The sequence below is a fragment of the Pan paniscus genome, chromosome 2 (genome assembly GCF_029289425.2).
Source record: "Pan paniscus chromosome 2, NHGRI_mPanPan1-v2.0_pri, whole genome shotgun sequence".
NCBI classification, from domain to species: Eukaryota; Metazoa; Chordata; class Mammalia; order Primates; family Hominidae; genus Pan; species Pan paniscus.
The window spans coordinates 8931150-8956947 of NC_085926.1; the positions used below are offsets into that span (position 1 = coordinate 8931150).

The window sequence follows — 25798 nt, forward strand, 5'->3', positions numbered from 1 at the left end:
TCTACCCATCAACCAGAGGCGGACGGGGTCCTAGTGCAGGATGTCCTCCCATAGCAACAGAGTCAGTGGAAGCCTAGTGAGGAGCTCAGACTTCTACACCCCCTCCAATGATGGCAGCTGACAACTGCACCCTCTCAACTAATAACTGAGAAGAGAATAGCAAAGAGAAGGAAACTGGAGAAAAGAATTCCGTCAGCCTGTGTAGGGCATCCCCGACCAACATGTGAAATTGTTTACAATTAATATGCCAAAAGGTTTGAAAATTGAACCACAGTGTGGAATACCAGGTATTCACAACAGTCTCTAGGTAGCAATTAAATAAAGTAGACCAAAATAACATTTCAAGGGATCTGGGAACTAAATCATCATTAGAACCACAGCCTACAAAAGTAGGCCAGGATCTGCATGCTAAACTTAAACAAGATGACTTCCTGCTAAATTAGAATATTTAAATAGAACCTAGAATGTCATTAGAATATAAAAAATACTCAGAATACAATAAAAAAAAAACTTGACATATTAAGAACCAGGAAAATCATGACTCGAATGAAAAAAGACAAGATGCCAATACCTGAGACAACCCAGTTGCTGGAATTATCTGACAAGAATTTTAAAGCTACCATCATAAAAATGATCCAACAGGCAATTAATGCTCTGGAGACAAAACAAAACTGCTCCTGTATGAAATACTTTTGAGAGCCTTGAAACATGTAAGTGTACATGGATTTACATGTATACATATGCATACATGCATGTGTATGTATATATGTATCCACGTGTGCGTGCGTATATATATGCACATATATGCATATATTTCCCAGCTTCATCTGCTCAAATAGCCTAGAAGCAAAGACACCAAGTAGCAATGAGCATAGCTGGTAGCCATATCTTGGTTTCACCAATAAAAAGGACCAGCGCTCCTCAAAGAAATGGCTGATTTCAGGGCTGGGGCATGGAAGAGCAAGAAAAGCCTGCAATATCTTGTTATGTTAGAAATAAGAAGATGGTAATGAAAATAATGGGGGTATGTCATGAGGACAGGAATTAGAATGAAGACACTCCTCCTGGCCAAATGTGGAAAAATACAAACACGAAAATAATTAAGAGAAGTAATGAGTTAAAAATCTGTGAATCCATATTCATAAGAGACAAATAAGAAAATAACAAGGCAGGCCAGGCGCGGTGGCTCACGCCTGTAATCCCAGCACTTCGGGAGGCCGAGGCAGGCAGATCACGAGGTCAGGAGATTGAGACCTTCCTGGCTAACACGGTGAAACGCCATCTTTACTAAAAATACAAAAAATTAGCCGGGCACGGTGGCATGCACCTGTAGTCCCAGCTACTCGGGAGGCTGAGGCAGGAGAATGGCGTGAACCTGGAAGGCGGAGCTTGCAGTGAGCCGAGATCGTGCCACTGCACTCCAGCCTGGACGACAGAGTTAGACTCCATCTTAAAAAAAAAAAAAAAAGAAAGAAAATAATAATAAGGCAGAGGGAAGGGCTCTTGTTTTCAGAATCATGCCAAGTATCAATTAGCAACTGTGAAATGAATGCTAAAGTTGAAAAATCATCATTTTGCAACTATCACAGAAAAGAATAGTTTAGAGAAAAATTACCAAAGGATGCTAAATATAGGGGTGAAATCTTAATGAGGTATAGAATAGCTACATAGTGTTGAAGTGTCTCTGCAGACTTCTTATTAGTAGCAAGGCAGCGGATGTAAAGTATAAACCACAGAGAAACTGGCGGATGTAAAGTATAAACGAGAGAGAAACTGGCCAGGTGATCAAGCCTGATATCACAAATGAGGGGTACACAGATGTCAAATGGCTCTAGATGTAATATTCTGAAGACAAAACATCACTTATATAGTATTCTGGCCAGGAAGGCATAATCTGAATTTTCTGCCAGAATGAGAACATTTTACTTGAAAAACATACACACACACACAACAAAGACTGTATTCTTTTAAAAGGCCAGTGTCATAAAAGACAAAGAAAGGCTGAGGAATTATTCTAGATTGAAAGAGATTGAAAAGATATTACCATGAAATGCAATATGTGATCCAAAACTGGATCATGTACTGCAGGAAAAAAAATCTACAAAGGTTATTATTGGGTCCACTAACAAAACTGGATAGATGAATAAAAGTATTATAACAAAGTTAAATCTACTACAAGTACTAACTACAGTGGCAATAAAAGAGAATCTTTTTTTCTTAAGAAATAATACAACGACATATTTAGGGGTAAAGGGTAAACACTATATAACTTATTTTCAGACAGTTAAAGAAGAAAATATGTGTGTAATTATATGGACACATATACACATTCATAGAAAAAGAGAGAAAGAGGAACAGAGTAAATAAAGCAAATGAGGCAAAATGCTAACAATAGGTGGATCTGTACAAAGGGTACAGTCTATGCATTCACTATGATAGTCTTTCAACTTTCCTATAAATTTCCAAATAAAAAGTTTTTTAAAAGAATGCAAAATTAAGACTTTGTCAGACAAACAGAAGCTGAGAGAATCTGTCTCAACAGCACATCTGCACTACAAGAAATATTGAATAATCCAGGCACAATGGTTCATGCCTGTAATCCCTGCACTTTGGGGGGCTAAAGCAGGGGAATCTCTTGAGGCTAGGAGTTCAACATCAGCCTGGGCAACATAGTGAGACCCTGTCTCTACAAAACAAACAAACAAAAATTAGCTGGGCATGCGCTTGTAGTCCTAGCTACCTGGCAGGCTGAAACAGGAGGATTCCTGGAGTCCGAGGCTGCCGTGAACTATCATTGCGCCACTGCACTCCAACCTGGGTGACAGAGCAAGACCCCATCTTTAAAAAAAAAACAAAAAAAAAACAAGACAGAATGAACAAATAAAGTTTTTCAGGAAATGTCCAAACACTGTGGAAATCCAGGAAAAAAAGAAGTTTTTTCAGGCAAAAGAAAATGACACCAGATGAACACCCAGATCTACACAAAGAAACAAAGAATGCTGAAAATGGTAAATGTGTAGGTAAACACAGACCATTTCCATTTTTTATTTATCTTTTCCATTTTTATTTAGTTTAAAGCAAAAATAGTAACAAGGTATTATAGAGTGTTTAAAATACATAGAAGAAAAATCTATGACAAAAATAGTACAAAGAATGAAAGTCGGGGGCAGTTCCAAGATGGCCGAATAGGAACAGCTCCAGTCTACAGCTCTCAGCATGAGTGACGCAGAAGACGGATGATTTCTCCATTTCCAACTGAGGTACCGGGTTCATCTCACTGGGGATTTTCGGACAGTGGGTGCAGGACAGTGGGTGCAGCGCACCGGGCATGAGCTGAAGCAGGGCGAGGCATCACCTCACCGGGGAAGCACAAGGGGTCAGGGAATTCCCTTTCCTAGCCAAGGAAAGGGGTGACAGACGGCACCTGGAAAATTGGGTCACTCCCACCCTACTACTGCGCTTCTCTGACAGTCTTAGTAAACAGCGCACCAGGAGATTATATCCCGCACCTGGCTCGGAGGGTCCTACACCCACAGAGCCTCGCTCATTGCTAGCACAGCAGTCTGAGATCAAACTGCAAGGTGGCAGCGAGGCTGGGGGAGGGGTGCCTGCCATTGCTAGAGGCTGCGAAGCTTGAACTGGGTGGAGCCCACCACAGCTCAAGGAGGCCTGCCTGCCTCTGTAGACTCCACCTCTGGGGGCAGGGCATAGCCAAACAAAAAGCAGCAGAAACCTCTGCAGGCTTAAATGTCCCTGTCTGACAGCTTGGAAGACAGCAGTGGTTCTTCCAGCACGCAGCTTTAGATCTGAGAATGGACAGACTGCCTCTTCAAGTGGGTCCCTGAACCCCAAGTAGCCTAACTGGGAGGCACCCCCCAGTAGGGGCAGACTGACACCTCACACGGCCAGGTACCCATCTGAAACAAAACTTCCAGAGGAACGATCAGGCAGCAACATTTGCTGTTCACCAATATTTGCTGTTCTGCAGCCTCCGCTGGTGATACCCAGGCAAACAGGGTCTGGAGTGGACCTGTGGCAAACTCCAACAGACCTGCAGCTGAGGGTCCTGACTGTTAGAAGGAAAACTAACAAACAGAAAGGTCATCCATGCCAAAACCCCATCTGTACGTCACCATCATCAAAGACAAAAGGTAGATAAAACCACAAAGATGGGGAAAAAACAGCAGAAAAGCTGAAAATTCTAAAAATCAGAGTGCCTCTCTTCCTCCAAAGGAATGCAGCTCCTCACCAGCAACAGAACACAGCTGGACAGAGAATGACTTTGATGAGCTGAGAGAAGAAGGCTTCAGATGATCAAACTTCTCTGAGCTAAAGGAGGAAGTTCGAACCCATGGCAAAGAAGTTAAGAACCTTGAAAAAAGATTAGACGAATGGCTAACTAGAATAACCAATGCAGAGAAGTCCTTAAATGACCTGATGGAGCTGAAAACCATGGCACAAGAACTATGTGACAAATGCACAAGCTTCAGTAGCCAATTCGATCAACTGGAAGAAAGGGTATCAGTGATGGAAGATCAAATGAATGAAATGAAGCGAGAAGAGAAGTTTAGAGAAAAAAGAATAAAAAGAAACGAACAAAGCCTCCAAGAAATATGGGACTATGTGAAAAGACCAAATCTACGTCTCATTGGTGTACCTGAAAGTGACAGGGAGAATGGAACCAAGTTGGAAAACACGCTGCAGGATATTATCCAGGAGAACTTCCCCAATCTAGCAAGGCAGGTCAACATTCAAATTCAGGAAATACAGAGAATGCCACAAAGATACTCCTCGAGAAGAGCAACTCCAAGACACATAATTGTCAGATTCACCAAAGTTGAAATGAAGGAAAAAACGTTAAGGGCAGCCAGAGAGAAAGGTCGGGTTACCCACAAAGGGAAGCCCATCAGACTAACAGTGGATCTCTTGGCAGAAACTTTATAAGCCAGAAGAGAGCGGGGGCCAATATTCAGCATTCTTAAAGAAAAGAATTTTCAACCCAGAATTTCATATCCAGCCAAACTAAGCTTCATAAGTGAAGGAGAAATAAAATACTTTACAGACAAGCAAATGCTGAAAGATTCTGTTACCACCAGGCCTGCCCTAAAAGAGCTCCTGAAGGAAGCACTAAACATGGAAAGGAACAACTGGTACCAGCCACTGCAAAAACATGCCAAATTGTAAAGACCATCGAGGCTAGGAAGAAACTGCATCAACTAACGAGCAAAATAACCAGCTAACATCATCATGACAGGATCAAATTCACACATAATATTAACTTTAAATGTAAATGGGCTAAATGCTCCAATTAAAAGACACAGACTGGCAAACTGGATAAAGAGTCAAGACCCATCAGTGTGCTGTATTCAGGAAACTCATCTGACATGCAGAGACACACATAGGCTCAAAATAAAGGGATGGAGGAAGATCTACCAAGCAAATGGAAAACAACAAAAGGCAGGGGTTGCAATCCTAGTCTCTGATAAAACAGACTTTAAACCAACAAAGATCAAAAGAGACAAAGAAGGCCATAATGGTAAAGGGATCAATTCAACAAGAAGAGCTAACTATCCTAAATATATATGCACCCAATACAGGAGCACCCAGATTCATAAAGCAAGTCCTTAGAGACCTACAAAGAGAATAAGACTCCCACACAATAATAATGGGAGACTTTAACACCCCACTGTCAACATTAGACAGATCAACGAGACAGAAAGTTAACAAGGATATCCAGGAATTGAACTCAGCTCTGCACCAAGCAGACCTAACAGACATCTACAGAACTCTCCACCCCAAATCAACAGAATATACATTCTTCTCAGCACCACATTACACTTATTCCAAAATTGACCATAGTTGGAAGTAAAGCACTCTTCAGCAAATGTAAAAGAACAGAAATTATAACAAACTATCTCTCAGACCACAGCGCAATCAAACTAGAACTCAGGATTAAGAAACTCACTCAAAACCGCTCAACTACGTGGAAACTGAACAACCTGCTCCTGAATGACTACTGGGTACATAATGAAATGAAGGCAGAAATAAAGATGTTCTTTGAAACCAATGAGAACAAAGACACAACATACCAGAATCTCTGGGACACATTTAAAGCAGTGTGTAGGGGGAAATTTATAGCACTAAATGCCCACAAGAGAAAGCAGGAAAGATCTAAAATTGACATCCTAACATCACAATTAAAAGAACTAGAGAAGCAAGAGCAAACACATTCAAAAGCTAGCAGAAGGCAAGAAATAACTAAGATCAGAGCAGAACTGAAGGACATAGAGACACAAAAAACCCTTCAAAAAACCAATGAATCCAGGAGCTGGTTTTTTGAAAAAATCAAGAAGCTAGCAAGACTAATAAAGAAGAAAAGAGAGAAGAATCAAATCGATGCAATAAAAAATGATAAAGGGGATATCACCACCAATCCCACAGAAATACAAATTACCATCAGAGAATACTATAAACACCTCTACACAAATAAACTAGAAAATCTAGAAGAAATGGATCAATTCCTCAACACATACACCCTCCCAAGACTAAACCAGGAAGAAGTTGAATCTCTGAGTAAACCAATAACAGGCTCTGAAATTGAGGCAATAATTAATAGCTTACCAACCAAAAAAAGTCCAGGACCAGACAGATTCACAGCCGAATTCCACCAGAGGTACAAGGAGGAGCTGGTACCATTCCTTCTGAAACTATTCCAATCAATAGAAAAAAAGGGAATCTTCCCTAACTCATTTTATGAGACCAGCATCATCCTGATACCAAAGCCTGGCAGAGACACAACAAAAAAACAGAATTTTAGACCAATATCCCTGATGAACATCGATGCAAAAATCCTCAATAAAATACTGACAAACTGAATCCAGCAACACATCAAAAAGCTTATCCAACATGATCAAGTGGGCTTCATCCCTGGGATGCAAGGCTGGTTCAATATACGCAAATCAATAAACGTAATCCAGCATATAAACAGAACCAATGACAAAAACCACATGATTATCTCAATAGATGCAGGAAAGGCCTTTGACAAAATTCAACAGCCCTTCATGCTAAAAACTCTCAATAAATTAGGTATTGATGGGACGTACCTCAAAATAAGAAGAGCTATTTATGACAGACCCACAGCCAATATCATACTGAATGGGCAAAAACTGGAAGCATTCCCTTTGAAAACTGGCACAAGACAGGGATGCCCTCTCTCACCACTCCTATTCAACATAGTGTTGGAAGTTCTGGCCAGGGCAATCAGGCAGGAGAAGGAAATAAAGGGTATTCAATTAGGAAAAGAGGAAGTCAAATTGTCCCTGTTTGCAGATGACATGACTGTATATCTAGAAAACCCCATCATCTCAGTCCAAAATCTCCTTAAGCTGATAAGCAACTTCAGCAAAGTCTCAGGATACAAAATCAATGTACAAAAATCACAAGCATTCTTATACACCAATAACAGACACACAGAGAGCCAAATCATGAGTGAATTCCCATTCACAGTTGCTTCAAAGAGAATAAAATACCTAGGAACCCAACTTACAAAGGATGTGAAGGACCTCTTCAAGGAGAACTACAAACCATTGCTCAATGAAATAAAACAGGATACAAACAAATGGAAGAACATTCCATGCTTATGGGTAGGAAGAATCAATATCATGAAAATGGCCACACTGCCCAAGGTAATTTATAGATTCTATGCCATCCCCATCAAGCTACCAATGACTTTCTTCACAGAATTGGAAAAAACTACTTTAAAGTTCATATGGAATCATAAAGGAGCCCGCATTGCCAAGTCAATCCTAAGCCAAAAGAACAAAGCTGGAGGCATCATGCTACTTGACTTCAAACTATACTACAAGGCTACAGTAACCAAAACAGCATGGCACTGGTATGAAAACAGAGATATAGACCAGTGGAACAGAACAGAGCCCTCAGAAATAATGCCGCATATCTATGACTATCTGATCTTTGACAAACCTGACAAAAACAAGAAATGGGGAAAGGATTCCCTATTTAATAAATGGTGTTGGGAAAACTGGCTAGCCACATGTAGAAAGCTGAAACTGGATCCCTTCCTTACACCTTATACAAAAATTAATTCAAGATGGATTAAAGACTTAAACGTTAGACCTATAACCATAAAAACCCTAGAAAAAAACCTAGGCAATACCATTCAGGACATAGGCATGGGCAAGGACTTCATGTCTAAAACACCAAAAGCAATGGCAACAAAAGACAAAATTGACAAATGGGATCTAATTAAACTAAAGAGCTTCTGCACAGCAAAAGAAACTACCATCAGAGTGAACAGGCAACCTACAGAATGGGAGAAAATTTTTGCAATCTACTCATCTGACAAAGGGCTAATATCCAGAATCTACAATGAACTCAAACAAATTTACAAGAAAAACACAAACAAACCCATCAAAAAGTGGGTGAAGGATACGAACAGACACTTCTCAAAAGAAGACATTTATGCAGCCAACAGACACATGAAAAAATGCTCATCATCACTGGCCATCAGAGAAATGCAAATCAAAACCACAATGAGATACTATCTCACACCAGTTAGAATGGCAGTCATTAAAAAGTCAGGAAACAACAGGTGCTGGAGAGGATGTGGAGAAATAGGAACACTTTTACACTGTTGGTGGGACTGTAAACTAGTTCAACCATTGTAGAAGTCAGTGTGGCGATTCCTCAGGGATCTAGAACTAGAAATACCATTTGACCCAGCCATCCCATTACTGGGTATATACCCAAAGGATTATAAACCATGCTGCTATAAAGACACATGCACACGTATGTTTACTGTGGCACTATTCACAATGGCAAAGACTAGGAACCAACCCAAATGTCCAACAATGATAGACTGGGTTAAGAAAATGTGGCATATATATACCATGGAATACTATGCAGCCATAAAAAATGATGAGTTCCTGTCCTTTGTAGGGACATGGATGAAGCTGGAAACCATCATTCTCAGCAAACTATCGCAAGGAGAGAAAGCCAAACACCGCATGTTCTCACTCATAGGTGGGAATTGAACAATGACAACACTTGGACACGGGAAGAGGAACATCACACACTGGGGCCTGTTTTGGGGTGGGGGGAGTGGGGAGGGATAGCATTAGGAGATACACCTAATGTAAATGACGAGTTAATGGGGGCAGCACACCAACATGGCACATGTATACATATGTAACAAACCTGCACGTTGTGCACATGTACCCTAAAACTTAAAAAAAAAAAAAAGAATGAAAGTCTTAAGGTCCTTCCATTATACATGAAGTAGTGTACTATTCATTGAAGGTAGACTGAGATAAGTTAAAAATGCATATAGTAAACTAGAACAATCACCCCTACAAAAAAACAAAAAGAAGTATAGCTCATAAAATGAAGATAACATAAAAAACTAAAAAATACTCAGTTAATCCAAAAGAAAGCAGGAAATGAAGAAAAAACAAAAGAATGATAGAATAGCAAACAAGCAAGATGGCAGATATAAACCCAACCAAATAGAATAAATGAGATTAAAATAGTTTAAACCCTACAATTTAATGGTAGAGCTTGTCAAATTAAATTAAAAAAGAAAATCCAAACCATATACGGCTTACAATAAAACACAGCTTAAACATAATGGTACAATAGGTTTAAAGAAAAATGAAATAAAGTAGTTGCTATACTCATATCAGATAGATTTTTGAGAGAAGGAATATTACCAGAGACAAAGACATATATGCCATAATAATAAAAAGGCTAACTAATCAAGAAGATACATAATAATACTAAGAGATTCAAAATACAACAAAACTGAAAATATTGACAGGGAAAATGAAAAATCTATAAATATAGTTGGATATTTCAAAAAGCTTCTCAGTAATTGATAGAATCAGTAAACAGAATATCAGCAAGGATGCTGAAGACTTGAATATACTATCAAGCAAATTTACATAGCATTTACAGATCACCGCACAAAAAAGCAAACTTTTCAAGTATTTATGCAATATTCACCAGGAAGACCTAACACCTAAGTTATGAAGCACGTCTCGGTAAATGTGAAAGGTCTGAAATGATACAGAACAGGTTCTTTGGCCAACATTGAATAAAATTAGAAATGAATAATAAAAAGGTATCTAAGAAATAACCAAATCTTTAAAAATTAAACAATACTTCTATTTAACATATGAATCAAAGAAGAATACACAACAAAAATTAGAAAATATTTTAACTGGATGGAAAGGTAAATACAACCTATCAATGTCTGTGAATGCAGGTAAAATAGTACTTAGACAAAAATCTGTATTTTAAATACATCGAGAACAATCTGAAATTATCTAAACTTCCACCATAATAAGCTAAAAAAAGAAGAGCAAATTAAACCTGAAGTAGAAAGAAGGAAATCATAAGACTGGAATTCAATGAAATAGAAAAACAGACAAAAACTGAGAAAAAGCAATTTGAGAAAAATGAAGCTGAAGGATGATTCTTTAGAAAAATGAGAAAAATTAATAACTTATAGGTATCAGGAAAAAAGAAGACACATTTTCAGTATAGAAAATGAAAGACAGTAAATCACCACAAATCCCACAGATATTAAAAGGTTAACAAGAAAATGTTACTTAAAAAAACAAAAACAAAAAGAACCCTCTGGCTATAGATTCAACAACTTAGATGAAATGAACACATTCCTTGCTAAAGATGAATGGTTAGTTTAATATTCAAAAATTAATCAGTGTAATGTAAATCAATGCCACACCCACTAGGAAAAAGACAGACTAACAGGTGTTGGCAAGGACATGGAGCAACTGGAATTATTATTTTTTTTTTTTTGAGACGGAGTCTCACTCTGTTGCCCAGACTGTAGTGCAATGGCACGATCCCAGCTCACTGCAACCCCCACCTCCTGGGTTCACCCAATTCTCCTGTCTCAGCCTCCTGAGTAGCTGGGATTACAGGCGCCTGCCACCACGCCCAGCTAATTTTTTGTATTTTAAGTAGAGACGGGGTTTCACCCTGTTGGCCAGGCTGGTCTCCAACTCCTGACCTCAGGTGATCCACCCGCCTCGGCCTCCCAAACAAAGTGGTGGGATTACAGGCATGAGCCACTTCGCCCGGCACAGCTGGAACTCTTATACATTGCTAGTAGGATGTAAAATGGTGTAGCCACTTTGGACAACAGTCTAGCAATTCCTCAAAATGTTAAAATAGAATTACCATACGACTCAGCAATTCTACTCTTAGGTAAAGACACAATAGAAATGAAAACATATGTCGACATAAAAATTTGTACATAAATGTTCATAACAGCATTATTTATAATAGCCAAAAAGTGGAAAAATGTCAGACTTGAACTAATGAACTGACACAAAGATGTGACATATTCATACAATGGAATATTATTTGGCAATGAAAAATAAATGAGTACTGACCACAGATAAACCTTGAAAACATTATACTAAGTGAAAGAAGTTAGTTTATAAAAGGCCACATGCTATATGGTTCCACTTAAATGGAATATCCAGAATAGACAACTCTATAGAGACAGAAGTAAATTAGTGGCTATCTAGGGCTGGAAGGGTTGGTAGATAATGATGCTAATGGATACTGGGCTCTTTTCGGGGTAACAAAATGTTCTAAAATTTAATGTGATGATAGTTGTACAACTCTGTGAATATACTGAAAACCACTGAACTGTATGTACACTTCACGTGGGTATGAATTATATCTCAGTATTATATGAATTATATTTCAATAAACTGATTAAAACTCAATGTTATAAATCATATCACAGAAAAAATAAAAATATAATAATCTCAATAGATGTAGAATAAGGAAATGACAATTCAACACACCTTCATAATAATAAACTAGGAAGGGAAGAAATGTCCTCAACCTCATAAAAGGCATCTATGAAAACCTATCACACTTAATAGTGAAAGACTAAATGTTTTACCTATAAGTTGGGGTATTCCAGAATTAAAAGAACATATATTGATACAATAGTACTGTCACTCAAATGATTTTTGAAGGCAATTATTCTTCCTTCTGGGGAGATAGACCCTTGAAAAATCAGATGAAAGTTAGAGATCCTTTCTTAAGAAATTCATTTAAAAAAAATATTGGAGAAAGGAAAGGATGTTTGCCCACACCACTTTTATTCCACATCGCACTGGAGGTTCTAACCAATGCAACTAACCAAGGGTAGAAAGATAAATAAAAGGCATATCGACTGAAAAAAATAAATAAATAAAACTGTTTTTATTGCCATGTAACTTGATTGTGTATATAAAAATCCTATGAAATCTATAAAAAAGCAATTAGAAATATGAGTTTCACTAGTTAATAGTATACAAGTATATATACAAAAATAAATGTCAAAATGACTCTTTAAAATAGTAATAAACAATGAGAAATAAAAATTTTAAAACTACTCACAATAGCACCAAAAGACATGAAATATTTAAGGATACATTTAACAAAATACATGGAACACACACACATAAAAAAGTAGACAGCACTACTGAGAGAAAGTAAAGGAGGCCTAAAGAGCCATACCATGATTGTGCATTAAAAGTCTTAATATTGTTAAGATATCAATTCTAAGCTGATCTATGTAATCTCACTCAAAATCCCAAAAGGTACACACTAATAAACTGACTGCCCTGCAGATGCTGTCCTGGACCTGCCAGGATGCTCTGCTATGCCTGTAACATCGGGGCGAAGTGAAAGTGGCTATGTCTACACTCAGTGTTCAGAAAACAGTGAACAACAAGAATGGATAATAGCCTGACATTTCTTAGGGGAACAACAACAACAAAACTGAGTCTAACATTTATGTGGGATTGCAAAGGACCTAGAACAATTTTGAGAACACAGTTGAAGGACTTATACTACCTGATAATTTTAAGACTTACTATAAAGTTACAGAAATCAAGAGTGTGTCATGAGTGAAAGGACAGATATATAGATCAGTGGAACAGAATAGATTCTAGATAGATTCACATGTTATATACGTGGCCGATAGGATTTGACACTGGAGGCAAAGTAATTCAATGGGGAAAGGATAGTCTTTTTAACAAATGGTGCTGAAAAACTAGATATACATATTTTTTAAATAAACCTTGACATTTACCTTCCACCATACAGAAAAACTAAATGAAAATGGATCATAGATTTAAATATAAAAGCTAAAATTATAAAACTAGAAAATAACACAGGAGAAAATTTTTGTGATCTTAGGATAAGCAAATATTTTGTTGACATGCAACACAATTGTATACATAAAAAATCATGAAATGATACATAAGAAGCATAAATCATAAAAAAAGTAAATTAAATTTCGTCAAAATTAAAACTCTCTGCTCTTCAAAGACATCATTAAGAAAATGACAAGGTAAGCCACATGCTAAGATAAAATATTCACAACACATATATTTTAAAAATTCAGTATCCAGAATATATAAATAACTTACAAATCAATAAAAAGAGTTAAGGGGCAGAATATTTCAACCGAGCCTTTATCAAAGAAAATATACAAATAGCAAATGAAAATATCAAAAGACAGCAGACACCACTAGTCACAGGAAAATTCAAATTAAAACCATCATGAGATACCACTACTACACATTGACTAGAATGGCTAAAATTAAGAAGAATGAAAATACCAAGTGTTAGCAAGGGTGTGGCAAAAGTGGGACTCTCTCACAATGCAAAATGGTTCAGTCATTTGAAAAACTGTATGGCAGGTTCTTATAGTTACATTTACCATATGACCAGCAATTCCACTCCACCCAAGAGAAATGAAAACATATGGTTACATAAAGACCTGTGAACCCATGTTCATAACGGCTTTACTGATAATAAAAAAACTGGACACAGTCCAGTTGTCCATTAACAGGCGAAGGGATATACAAATTGTGGCATGGCTATAAAGCAGAACACTGCTTGGCAATAAAAAATAAATGCACTGGCCAGGCACGGGGGCTCATGCCTGTAATCCCAGCATTTTGGGAGGCAGAGGCGGGCAGATCACAAGGTCAGGAATTCAAGACTAGCCTGGCCAATATGGTGAAACCCCATCTCTACTAAAAATACAAAAATTAGCCAGGCGTGGTGGCAGGCACCTGTAGTCCCAGCTACTCGGGAGGCTGAGGCAGGAGAATCACTTCAACCTGGGAGACGGAGGTTACAGTGAGCCGAGATCGCGCCATTGCACTCCAGCCTGGCCGACAGAGAGAGACTCTGTCTCAAAAATAAATAAATAAATAAAATAAAATAAAAAATAAATGCACTACTGGTAAAAGCAACAACATGGAAAAATCTCAAAAGTATTATGCTAAGTGACAGATGCCATATGCAAAACGCTACATACTATACAATTTGTGTAATTCCATTTATGTGACAGTCTAGAAAAGGTAAAATTATAGGGACAAAAAAAGAGATCAGTGTTTCCTGAGGTCTTAGAGTAAAAGAGAGGGAATATACAGCAAAGGGGCACTGGAACTTTTGCTGATGAAGGAAATGTTCTACATTTCAGTTAGAGCAATGGCTAAACGACAATATACATTTGCCTAAATTCATCTAACTATACACTTTTAAAGGACGTACTACATGTAAGTAAGTTATACATCAATAAAAAGGGTACATACAAAAAGCGACAAGCCATTGGATATAAGGAAACTATAGAAAAACCAGTTGTATTTTTCTGTACAAGCAACTAATAAAAATTGACATTTTAGAATAAAACATCGTGTACCACTGCATCAAAAATATCAGAGAATAACTCTTTAAAAAGATGGGTGAGACCTTCACACTGAAAACTGCAAAACATTACTGACAAAAATCAAAGACAAAAAAGAGGATAAACCATATTCATGAATTGGAAGACTCAAATACTATACAGATATCAACTATCTCAAAATTGATCTATAAATTCAATGTAATCCCAATTTAAAAACTTACATGGAAATACAAAAGGCCTAGAAAAAAACAAGTCAACCTCAATAAACACAACTGGAAGAACTATATTACCAGACAGCAAGACCTATTATAAATTAATCATAAAGTACTTAAGACACACATTATTTATCCTGCTCAACGGTAAATAATAGCCCAATGGAACAAAACAATGTCCAGGCCTACACATGTACACTTAGCTGATTCTCAGCCAAGACTTCTGGCAATTCAGTGGGAGAAGGGATGGCATTTCAATAAGTGGTGCTGCATCAATTGCTTATTCATATGGAAAGAAAACAAGACAATCTTGTCCTCCACCTCACAACATATGCTAAGATCAATTCCAGATAAACCGTACATCAAAATTTAGGAGCAAGAACAATAAAGTTTTAAAAGAAAACAAGAGAAGATCCACATGATCTTGAAGTAGGCTAAGGCAAAGCACTGATCAAAAGGAAAAATGTAATGAATTGGACTATTTTAGGAACTTCTACTCTTCAATGATGCCATTAAGAGAGTGAAAAGGTGAAATTAGAAATGTACATACATCCAGCAAAAGATTTTTATCCAGGAAATTTCAATTACTCCCACAAACAAGAATAAAAATAGACCCACAGAACAGAAGAGTTGGACATAGATTTAAACAGGTATTTCACCACAGAGGACATCCAGATGGCCAACAAGCATATAAAATTTATAAGTCATTAAGGAAATGCAAATTAAAATAACAAGGTACTACCATGGACCCATTAAAATGGCTAAAATGGAGAGTTAACAATGGTGATGTTGTCAAGGGTGCAGAACAACTGACACCCTCACACCCTCCTGATGAAAGTGTATATGACTACTGAATTTGGGGCTGTATCCATGAAAGCTGAACATCTGCAAATATATAACACCAATTCCATTCCTGTATATATATATCCAACAGCAACATGCACCTATGTGCACCACAAGATATATAAAAGATTATTGGTAGCAGCATTACTAATAGAGGAAAAGTGGGAACAAAATGAAATGTTTATTAAACACTGAATGGATAAGATGATACGTTTATACAATGGAATACCATATAGCAACAAAAATGAAAAAATCATGACCATATAAAAAAACATGAATGAATCTTATAATGTTGCACAAATGAGGGCAGGCACAAAAGAATACATAAGCTATTGGCCCTTTATTTAAAGATCAAACATAGGCAAAATGAACATATGGGGTTAGAAGTCAAGATAGTGGTCAAATGTGAGAATGAAGGAGTGAATGGGAGGGGGCAGATAGGGCTTTTGGGACACTGGTAGTGATCTCAGTAGTGGCTACAATGACATTTCACTTTATGAAATTTACTTTGTGATAATTCACCAAGCAATACACTTATAATTTGTGTGTTTTAATGTTTGCATGTTATTCTCCAAGTTTTTAAAAATTAGGCAATTCTATATGTTAATAGAAAGAACTCCAATATATGTGTGTGGTTTAATGAAAAGAACCAACCACTAAATAGTGCACTACACAGAATACTATCATTCTGTAACAACAGTAATGAAAAGGATATATGTTTGTGTACAATAATCATAATGGCAACATTTACTGAAAGCTAACTACTTGCTAAGGTACTGTGCTAGGCACTTTTCATGCCTTTTATCATTTATTCCACTCAACATTATGAAGCAGGTAGTTATTATAACCCTTATTTTATGAAGGAGAAAACTGAGGTACAGAGATATCAAGTAACGTGCCCACAGTCACCAAGCCACAAAGCTGAAAAACGGGCACTGTAACCCAGGCTCTCCAGATCCACTCTTCCCCACCACATTCTCCCTAGATAGGCACATGAGAAACTGGCAATGGGGTGCCTCTGAGAAGGGATCTGGGGATTGGAAGGCAGGGTGAGAGGAAGGCTGGCTTATCATAGCATACTCTAGGTACCTTTTGAAGGAATACATTTGCATGTCTTATCTATCAAAAATGTATTTATTTACAATATTTTTCTATGGTTTATAATTTCTGAGCTATACAAAATTGCTTTATCCAGAAAGTAAGCATAACTCACTGTTTTATTACTTTACCTGATTTAGGATGCAAAGCATCGCATTGAGCATTGTACATGTGTACAAATTCTTGGTGCCTTTTAATGAGCTGTTGTTTGTTTCCTTGAATAGATAATCCATGCTCTTTTAGCTTTTTCTTTAAATCACGATCAGAGAGCAAATTATATACAGTTTTGGGCAGCGGCTTCCTTTTGTGAACAGAACTGAAAAGGGGAGAAGATCCCTGATGATTATTGTGAATTATCAAATGCTTTTCATGTAAAATGGCAAATAAATTCTGATTCAACACCTGGGTGACTGGGAAAATAGTAGAACCATTAGATTAAAAAGGGGAGAGAAAACTCAAGTTTGTGGATAAAGTTGAGTGTCTGACATGATGTATCTGAGGTGCTGGTAAGACATTCAGACACAGGGGCCTAGGTGGCACCAGAAGTGAGAGACTTGGGTCTCAAAAAGAGGTCAGACCTAAAGAGGCACACTTAGAAGACATGTATGTAACGCTTGTGGAATATGCTATGAGGACTTCACTTAGAATCACACTTACATAGACCTATTCAATTTTCCACCTCTTTAAAACATGCTAGGAATTCTAGTGGGCTAAAATTCAAGCTACATAAAAGTACCAATGACTTGAGCAATTCCATAAACAGGAACTTCTTAGCGAGTTTTAATTCATTTCATCTGATTATAGCAGGTTCTCTACCTGGCTCAGCTTTATGGCAATTAGATGCTTAACAAAAGTATGCTCAAGGAGGTCATTACACTTGCTATCATTTCAAAATAAGAATAGCAAAGATTCAGGTGAAAATTAACAGAAACTTGAAATAATAGGTTTATCCAAAAAACAAGTTTTTACAAAGGATTTGCATATAACTAGCTCACACAAGGCTGTCCCAAACGTTAGTGTACCTAAGAAGCACCTAAAGAGTTTATTTAAAATGCAGATTCTCCATCCCCTTCTCCACACCATCCACCAATTAAGGTTCAGGTCTGAAGTGGAGCTCTAAAATCTCTATTTTCAACAAGGTTCTCCAGAGTAAATCTGATATAAACGGTCCAATAATCAAACAGAGAAATATTACAGTCAGGTATAGACTGAAAACAATCAAAAATTTCTCTATTAACCAACAGAGCCATTCCCCAAATAAATTATGTCTTTTATGCTGTATTAACAAAGTCTAAAAGCCATAAATAACTAATTAACTGTGAAAAGACCTGCAAACTCTCGATAGACTATATTTTTCTGAAAATTGCTCTTCTTACAATGACAACCCATCTGACTCTACAAGATTGATAAAATTATGGCAAAATGAAATCTCAGTAGGTAGCAACAGCTGAATCATTTTGTGTTTACAGAAGCACACAGGGAGAGATGATTCATTAAGTCTGTATCTAAAATACTTGTTTTATCAAGGATAGATGATTAAACTGTGACTGTGAAATTCCAGTGAAGAACTGTACTGTTCACTGGCATTTACAATAAAAAGCACCACCAGAGATCAATAATTTCTATACGAATTTTAAAACATGAAACCTGATAAATGTTTCCCCAAACACGAAAATGACATTGATTTTTCTTCCACGATTTAGTGGAACTGAGTAATACATTTAAGGGGCCTCAGAATCTGAGGCAGTTCTGACATGGTTTTATATAGAAGGGTTAAGGGCTGCCACTCACATTCAGCAGATGGCCTGTCAGAATATTGTGGAGGAGACAGGAAAACTCACAGGGCCTTTTCTCTATGACCTGACTCTGGGGCCAAGATATAACTAAAGAAGGACATGGCCCAGTGTTGTCTTCAGAATCTCCACAAACACCAGTTTTGTAAGATGGAAGTGATAAGAACTGAAAGGCTTGGCAGTCAAATAAATTTAGGAATTACCAAATTAAACAAAACCTAACAGTAACCCTTAATGTAGGACTTCTCAAAGCCTTTAACACACTAAGAGGGGGATCCAGGAGGTAGTGCTTGTAAGTTCACTACAGAGCACTGGCAGGACTATAGTATTCTTTGAAGCAGGAATTTAAACCACTATTAGAACTTAATTACACATGGATGAGTATGTCTTTAAACAAACTGACAGCATCAGAAATGATGTATCAGAAATGTATTCGAACTGATGGATGGATCTAGAAAAAGGGGAGTCCATGCAAGATAATCAGTGCAGATTCCTTACTCTTCCAAAAGAATATACTCAGCTTCTATATTCCCAAGTCATGCATTTCTAAAGAGAAAAGCAGGTCATCAAACTCTCGTGGCTTATGGGAAATAATCCTTAGGACTATTCATTTACTCCAAATCACCACTAAGCAACCTAAAAATCTAAATTTTATTCTCATTAACAAACTTACCCACTAGGTGGGAGTACTGTGCATGCAAAACTGCCCCAGGTTTGGACTCAAGTATGTCTACCTTAATAAAGCACCATTGTGTCTTACATGTTAGCTTTTGTAAGTTGTAACAGTATGAATCTGACCCTCGGAATCTGCATTCACTCCAAATTTACTCATAAAAATTAAGTGATGTATTTTCTTTAATCACAAAAAATAATACTACGGCTCTGTCTTATTAACATGGTTTTTGGAAAATACTCTTCAAAGTTCTTCAAAACAGACTGAACATAGAAGCAAATCATTCTTTCATCCCCACTTCTCAGATACCATTAATTTCTTCAGCTTCCCTCCTCTTCTTTTCCAAATCTCTCTGAATTATCACCTATTATCTTCCCCTTGCCTCCTGTTTCAGAAGGGTCCTTTCTGCATGTCAAGGATAACCTCATTACTGGGCTCTTGTGCTCCTCACTTTCTTCCATTTATCCTCTGCTCTCTCCCTGGAAATAGTGGAAGGAAAGAGACTGAAGGCTTAAACTCCTATTTTTAAAAATAACATCCCTTGATCTTTATGCCACTCACTGCTTCTCCAAACTACCATCTCATCTTTCTCCCTTCATCACCAGACTCATCTAAATTGTGTCTTCTGCTTATCATCCACTGATTCCTTAATGCCCTGCAATTTAAGTTTGACTAGTATTTCATTCCTGAACAACTTATATGTGTAACAATAGTGGACTAGCATGAGAAATTACAGTTATTTTCATGTACAAGGGAGGTAGAACAGCACAGTTGTTTAGATGTAAATACTGAGCTGACAATTTATTAGCTACAATACCTGGAGGATGTGGGGGTGGGGTGGGGTATGACATTACATTTCATATATGCATTTTTGTACCTTTTTATATCATATATATTTATATAATTTCCTAGTCAAAAATTTTTGAAAAATTCAATTTTAAATTTTAAAACTTCTGAGCATCCTAAAGATCAGAGAAAGATTTTTTATATCCTATATTCAGAGTCTAATCTTGCTTTCTTTGGCCAAGAGGCTTTTTGGTAGTTTTAAAAATCTAAGAGAAAAAAACAAGTTTAAAAAGAATTGAATTTTTAGTCACTAATTTCTTATTAAGTCAAAATTTAGTAGCAGTTCAAATATTCAATATAGCTAATCATATTTGGCAAAGTGGGAGTTGAAGAAAGAACAGAGGAGAGGGATTGGAAGAAGCGGCCAACAGGAGTAAAGAAGAAAGCAAGTAAGAGCAGGAAATACGGTCACCAGGATAAAATGAATACTGTAATTTTCCCCCAAGTAAGCACAAGAGGCACCCAGCTAAAGTAGCTCACTGGTTCTGCTCAACTTCCTTACCTTCTGAGGCTTTCCTTCTTCTCTTCGCGTGATAAACAGCTGTCTAAATGCTTATTAATGTGACTTTCTGGAATGTTAACCCCGCAAACAGGACAATCCACTGTATTTTTTAAAAAGAAAAAGAGAGACTTTATTAATTGTAGAAGGGGCAAAAGTATGTAAACTGGCATCTTTTCAGCAAGTAAAGTAAAAAAGAATCCCAACTTAACATGCACTTAGAAAAGCAGAAAAGAAAAAGAATGGCCCATCGGGACAACAGGAGTGGGACAGACTGGTTACTGGGTAATGGCTAAATTGTGGGAAGTCACACAATTGAAGTCCTGGTCCCAGAGAAAGAGACTGCAAATAAGCTTGAAAGTTCGTTTATTAAAAATGTTTCAGTTACATCTTTTCTACCAAGGTATGACCAACTACAGAACTCATCTTAAATTTTCCCAGCCCTTAGGAGCTATCCATGTTTAGCCCAGAAGCAATAGTAACGACTTAAGTAAGACACACCTGGCCCAGGGGTTGAGTGAAGGAAAGGTAGTTTAATAATTTATTGAGTTCAAGTTTGTCAATGGTTACAAATTTGTTAATTTAGCTCTCACTTATAATTCCATATATAATGTTAAAATTAAGGAACACAGTCATTCTCAAACTATTTCATAAAGTTGCAGGGATCTGTGGGGGTATCTCGGGGCCTACAGACCACCATGGATAATAGGCAGAAGGAGGTCAGGTGGAACAGAACAATCTGTTTTATCTATTTTATACGTTATGGTTTATCGTAAAATTTCATTTGGGAAAAAAGGTTCCGCTAGGGGAAAAACAGTTAACCATCAAGCTAAAAAATACTACAATAAGAACTGTCAATTGGTAAAAAGACTAAGGATAGACATAGTAGAAAATATAAGTGAAATTTATATATCTTTAAAAGATGTAAACACGTTAAGTACTAATAAACTAATTTCAATCTAAGTTTAATACACACTCACATCTCTGCACTGTGTGTGGTATGGGTATACCAAAGATGTCTAAGAGTTTCTGCCTAAAAGGTGCTCTAAACTTCACTGGAAAGAAGACACAGAAACAAAAAGTTAAACAAGCTGACATATTCATCAAACAGTTAAGCAAATGGGATACAAAACAGTCCAGAAAACAAGTGCTATAGCACTTTTGTGATGTGAGACAGTGTTTTCTAACATAACAAATGAATAGTGAGGATCTGGATAGAGTCTGGAAAGGTATAGAACAGGGGCCGGCAAACATTCTTAGTGAAGGGCCAGGTAGAATTTAGACTTTACGGATTCTATGGCCTCTGTCACAACCATGCAACTCTGCCACTGTAGCATGAAAGCAGTCACAGATAATAGGGTGGGTATGTGAACTTTTATTTACAAAAACAGGTGGCAAGCCAGATTAGATCTGCCAGTTGTAGTTTGCCAATTCCTCAGTGTACTGGAGGAACAGTGGGGAGGCTAGAGCAGGACTTCTGAGACAGAGAGGTGAGCAATAAGGCGGGATGACTAGGTTAGGCCTCAAATTGTCAAAGGCTTTATATGGCAGGCAGAACAGTGAGGAGGCATTCAAGTGGTGGTAAAATAAGATAAAAAGAGCTTTTCAAGATTAAATGGGAACTGATATGTTGAATGAGGGGAAGAAGGATTAAAAGCTGAAAACAGAAAGCTACTGCCATACTTGAAGTCTGAACTAATTAAAATTGTTTCCTTTTTGTAGCAGTCAGCCTGAATTCCTATTTCTGAGAGAGAAAGAGAACAAACATATCTACAACAATGTCTGAGGTTTGTGATATGGTAAAATCTGGTTTGTCCTTTACCATTCCTTCCCCCTCAAAGATGCTGCCTATTTATTCTTATGTCATGTGGATGAAAAGATGTCCATATTTCCACATATGAAAATAACTTCCTACCTTTAGTAACTTGTTTCAAAGTGGATGTCGAGGGTGGCTCAGGACGCTTAGCCTCTGAGGGATCTGGAGCGATCTCTTCTACAGAACGTGTCTCTTTGGTCTTTGCAGCAGGGCTTGCCTCTTTTTGAGGGCTGAATTTGCTTTTATTTTCTTTTATCAACAACTCTGATGTAGAACCACTCATTTCTCTGATCAAGAAATTATCCATTAACCTGCTCCCCTGCTTTAAAGACTGTCTGGAGGCTACAGGAGTATATACTTTGACAGCAAGATTCTTTGAAGAGGAAGAAGCAGGAGATTTGGGCGGTGACTCTAAAGCAAACTGCAACAGATGATTCCTTGAAGCACAAAAAACACAACAGACAATTAAGATATCCAATTTTACATAATAAATTAACTGACATAAGCTGTTTTCCCAATTAACCTTGTTTTCTGAAATACAGGACCTATACTATAATGACAACCAAACCAAAGTTTCTTCTAGTATAACTCAAAGCAATAAATCTAACTTAAAAGGCAGTTAATGTGTCAATAAAACAAAATGAAAGGAAATCAGCTTTAGGCCACAGAGAACAGCTTATATGAGACCTAATCTCCAACCATAAGTAACTTTAAAATCTGAACAAAATATACCGAGAGAGTCTGGATGTCGTCTCCACCAAATCTCACGTTGAAATGTGATTCCCAATGTTGGAGGTGGGACCTGGTGGAAGGTGACTGGATCATGAGGGCGAATTTCTCATGAATGGTTTAGCACCATTCCCTTAGTGCTGTCCTTGTAATAGTGAGTGAGTTCTCATGAGATCTGTTTTAAAAGTGTGTGGCACCTCCCACTCTGTCTCTCTTGCTCCCACTCTCACCACATGACATGCTGCCCGTCTTTTGTTTTCCACTGTGACTGTAAGCAGCCCAAGACCTCACTAGAAGCCGAGCAGATGGCTTGTACAGCTGCAGAACCATGAGCCAATTAAACCTCTTTTCTTTGTAAATTACCCAGCCTCAAGTTTACTTTATAGCAATGTAAGAATGGCCTAACATGCATAAAAAACAACTCTTTGTAGGCACTGGACTGAAATCAACACAAGGCTGCAATCCCTGAAAAAGAAGAAAACATGAAGTAGTCCAACATTTCCCCCAAGACTTACTTTACCCTGGAAGCATTTTCTAGGAATGGGTACTAAAGTGAAGTCTAAACAGGAAACATTGATCTTACTTGTTAGAGAAAATAAGAGATCAGAGTTCTGAACAAAACTGGCCAGGATTGAGAGGTCAGAGTGCTTTGACATGTGGTAGCTACTGAAAGGGAACCCCACAAGTCTGCTTAGAAATTCACATCCATTCCTGCTCATTTCCAGGGCTGCACATGATTAGACAAAAACACAGGAGATCCACTAGGAAGCTGATACTGGTAAATTAAAATCCCAAACGTCAGTGCTGGAAAGTTAGTTGTTCACATTGGAGCCCAGCCAAAGCTGAGAAATCTTGGTAAGATCATGGACATTCAAGTGACACCCCACAAAGGCCACACCTTAGAAAAATGGACCACACTGAAGAAATATAAACAAAGCTCAAACAGACCTAACCTAAGAAAACATTATACCAGGCCTTGACAGAACAAAGATGAAGAGCTGATAATTTAACTGCCTGTTAGAACAAAACGTGACATCTTTCAAAAGAAGACAATTCACAGCTTCTACAACATTTCAACCACAATGTTCAGCACATATTTTAAAATTATTGAACATGCAAAGAAGCAAGAAAAAGTAGCCACTAATCAAGATAAAATATTCAATAGAAGCAGACCCAGAGGTAATCCAAAGAATAGCATCTCTAGGTAAGGACTTCAAACTATGATAAACATGTTAAAGAAAAAAAAAGAAAAGGGATAAAAAGATAGTGTATTATGAGAAATAAAATCCATAAAAAAGAATAAAATGAACATTCTACAACTGCAAAATACCATATCTAAATTGGATGAGTATAACAACACACAATACAAACTTGAAGGCAGGTCAATAGAATATATCCAAACCAAGCACAGAGAGAAAAATTAATGAAAAAGACAAACACAAAAAAGTATGATTTATTGGGCATAATTAAAAGCCCAGAAGGAATAGAAAGAAACAGTGGGAAATCAGCAATACTAGAAAAACCAATGGCTGAGAATTTTCAAATCTGATAGAAAAAAAAAAAATCAACCCATAGATTCCACCACTACCGAATTTACATGAAACTCAACAACAGAAAAATAACTAGAAAATCTCCAAATGTTAAGAAATAAAGCACCACACTTCTAAATAACCCTGCATGTCAAATCACAATGAAAACCAGAAAAATATTCTAAACTGAACGATAGCATGAAGGGTTGCCAAAACTGTCCCTGGAGGGAAAATTATTGAAAACAGAAAAAGTAAAAACCACTACTCTAAGCTTCCAACTTAAAAGGTTAGGAAATGAACAGCAAACTAAACCCAAAGAAGAGAGAAACTAATAACAGATACTAGTGAAATAGAAGAGATAGCAAGAGAAAACAAGCAAAGCCAAACATTGGTTCTTTGAAAAAATTAACAAAATTGTTAATCCCTACTAAGACTGAAGAAGAAATAAATGAGAGAAAATACAAATTACCAAAACAAAGAATTAAAAGAAGACCTCATTACAAATCCTATAAAGAAGATAATTAGAGGATATTATGAACACTTTAAAACAACAAATTTTAAATTTTAGATAAAATGGACAAGTTCTTTGAAAAGCACTATTCATCAAAACTGACAAAGAAACAGAAAACCTGAAGAGCCCTTATTATCTATTAAAGAAACAGAAGCTATAATTTAAAACTTTTCCACAAAGAAAACTCCAAGCCCAGATGGCTTCACTGGTAAATTCTACCACATATTTAAGGAAGCTTTGTTTATTTCTTCAGTGTGGACATGGTGGCACATACCCATAGTCCTAGCTAATTGGGAGGCAGAGGCAGGAGGATCCCTTGAGCCCAAGAGTTCGAGGTTACAGTGAACCATGACCATGCCACTGCACTGCAGTCTGGGCAACAGAGCAAGAAGAAGAGAGGAAAGGGAGGGAGGAATAGATGGGGGAGGGAGGAATAGACGGGGGAGGGAGGAATAGAGAGGGGAAGGAGAAAGGAGGGGGGAGGGAGAAAGGAAAGGAGG

The 25798-nt window shown here is 37.4% G+C and overlaps 1 protein-coding gene and 1 non-coding gene across 3 annotated transcripts in view; one reads left to right on the forward strand and one right to left on the reverse strand.

The window, feature by feature from the left end:
- RAD18 (RAD18 E3 ubiquitin protein ligase) overlaps positions 1 to 25798 on the reverse strand; it is an 85996-nt gene that overhangs the window by 39679 nt on the left and 20519 nt on the right. The window contains exons 5-8 of one of the 2 annotated variants that reach the window (XM_055110896.1): positions 22629 to 22966; positions 21694 to 21768; positions 20717 to 20816; positions 17034 to 17218 (exon numbers count right to left, since the gene is read on the reverse strand). In XM_055110896.1, coding sequence (XP_054966871.1) covers positions 17034 to 17218; positions 20717 to 20816; positions 21694 to 21768; positions 22629 to 22966 — 698 coding nt within the window. The remainder of the gene's footprint in view (positions 1 to 17033; positions 17219 to 20716; positions 20817 to 21693; positions 21769 to 22628; positions 22967 to 25798) is intronic. The other variant, XM_008966829.4, reaches the window with a different exon arrangement.
- Positions 12680 to 12804, forward strand: LOC112439461 (small nucleolar RNA SNORA43). The gene has a single exon (XR_003027738.1). It is a non-coding gene; the product is annotated as a small nucleolar RNA SNORA43 (small nucleolar RNA).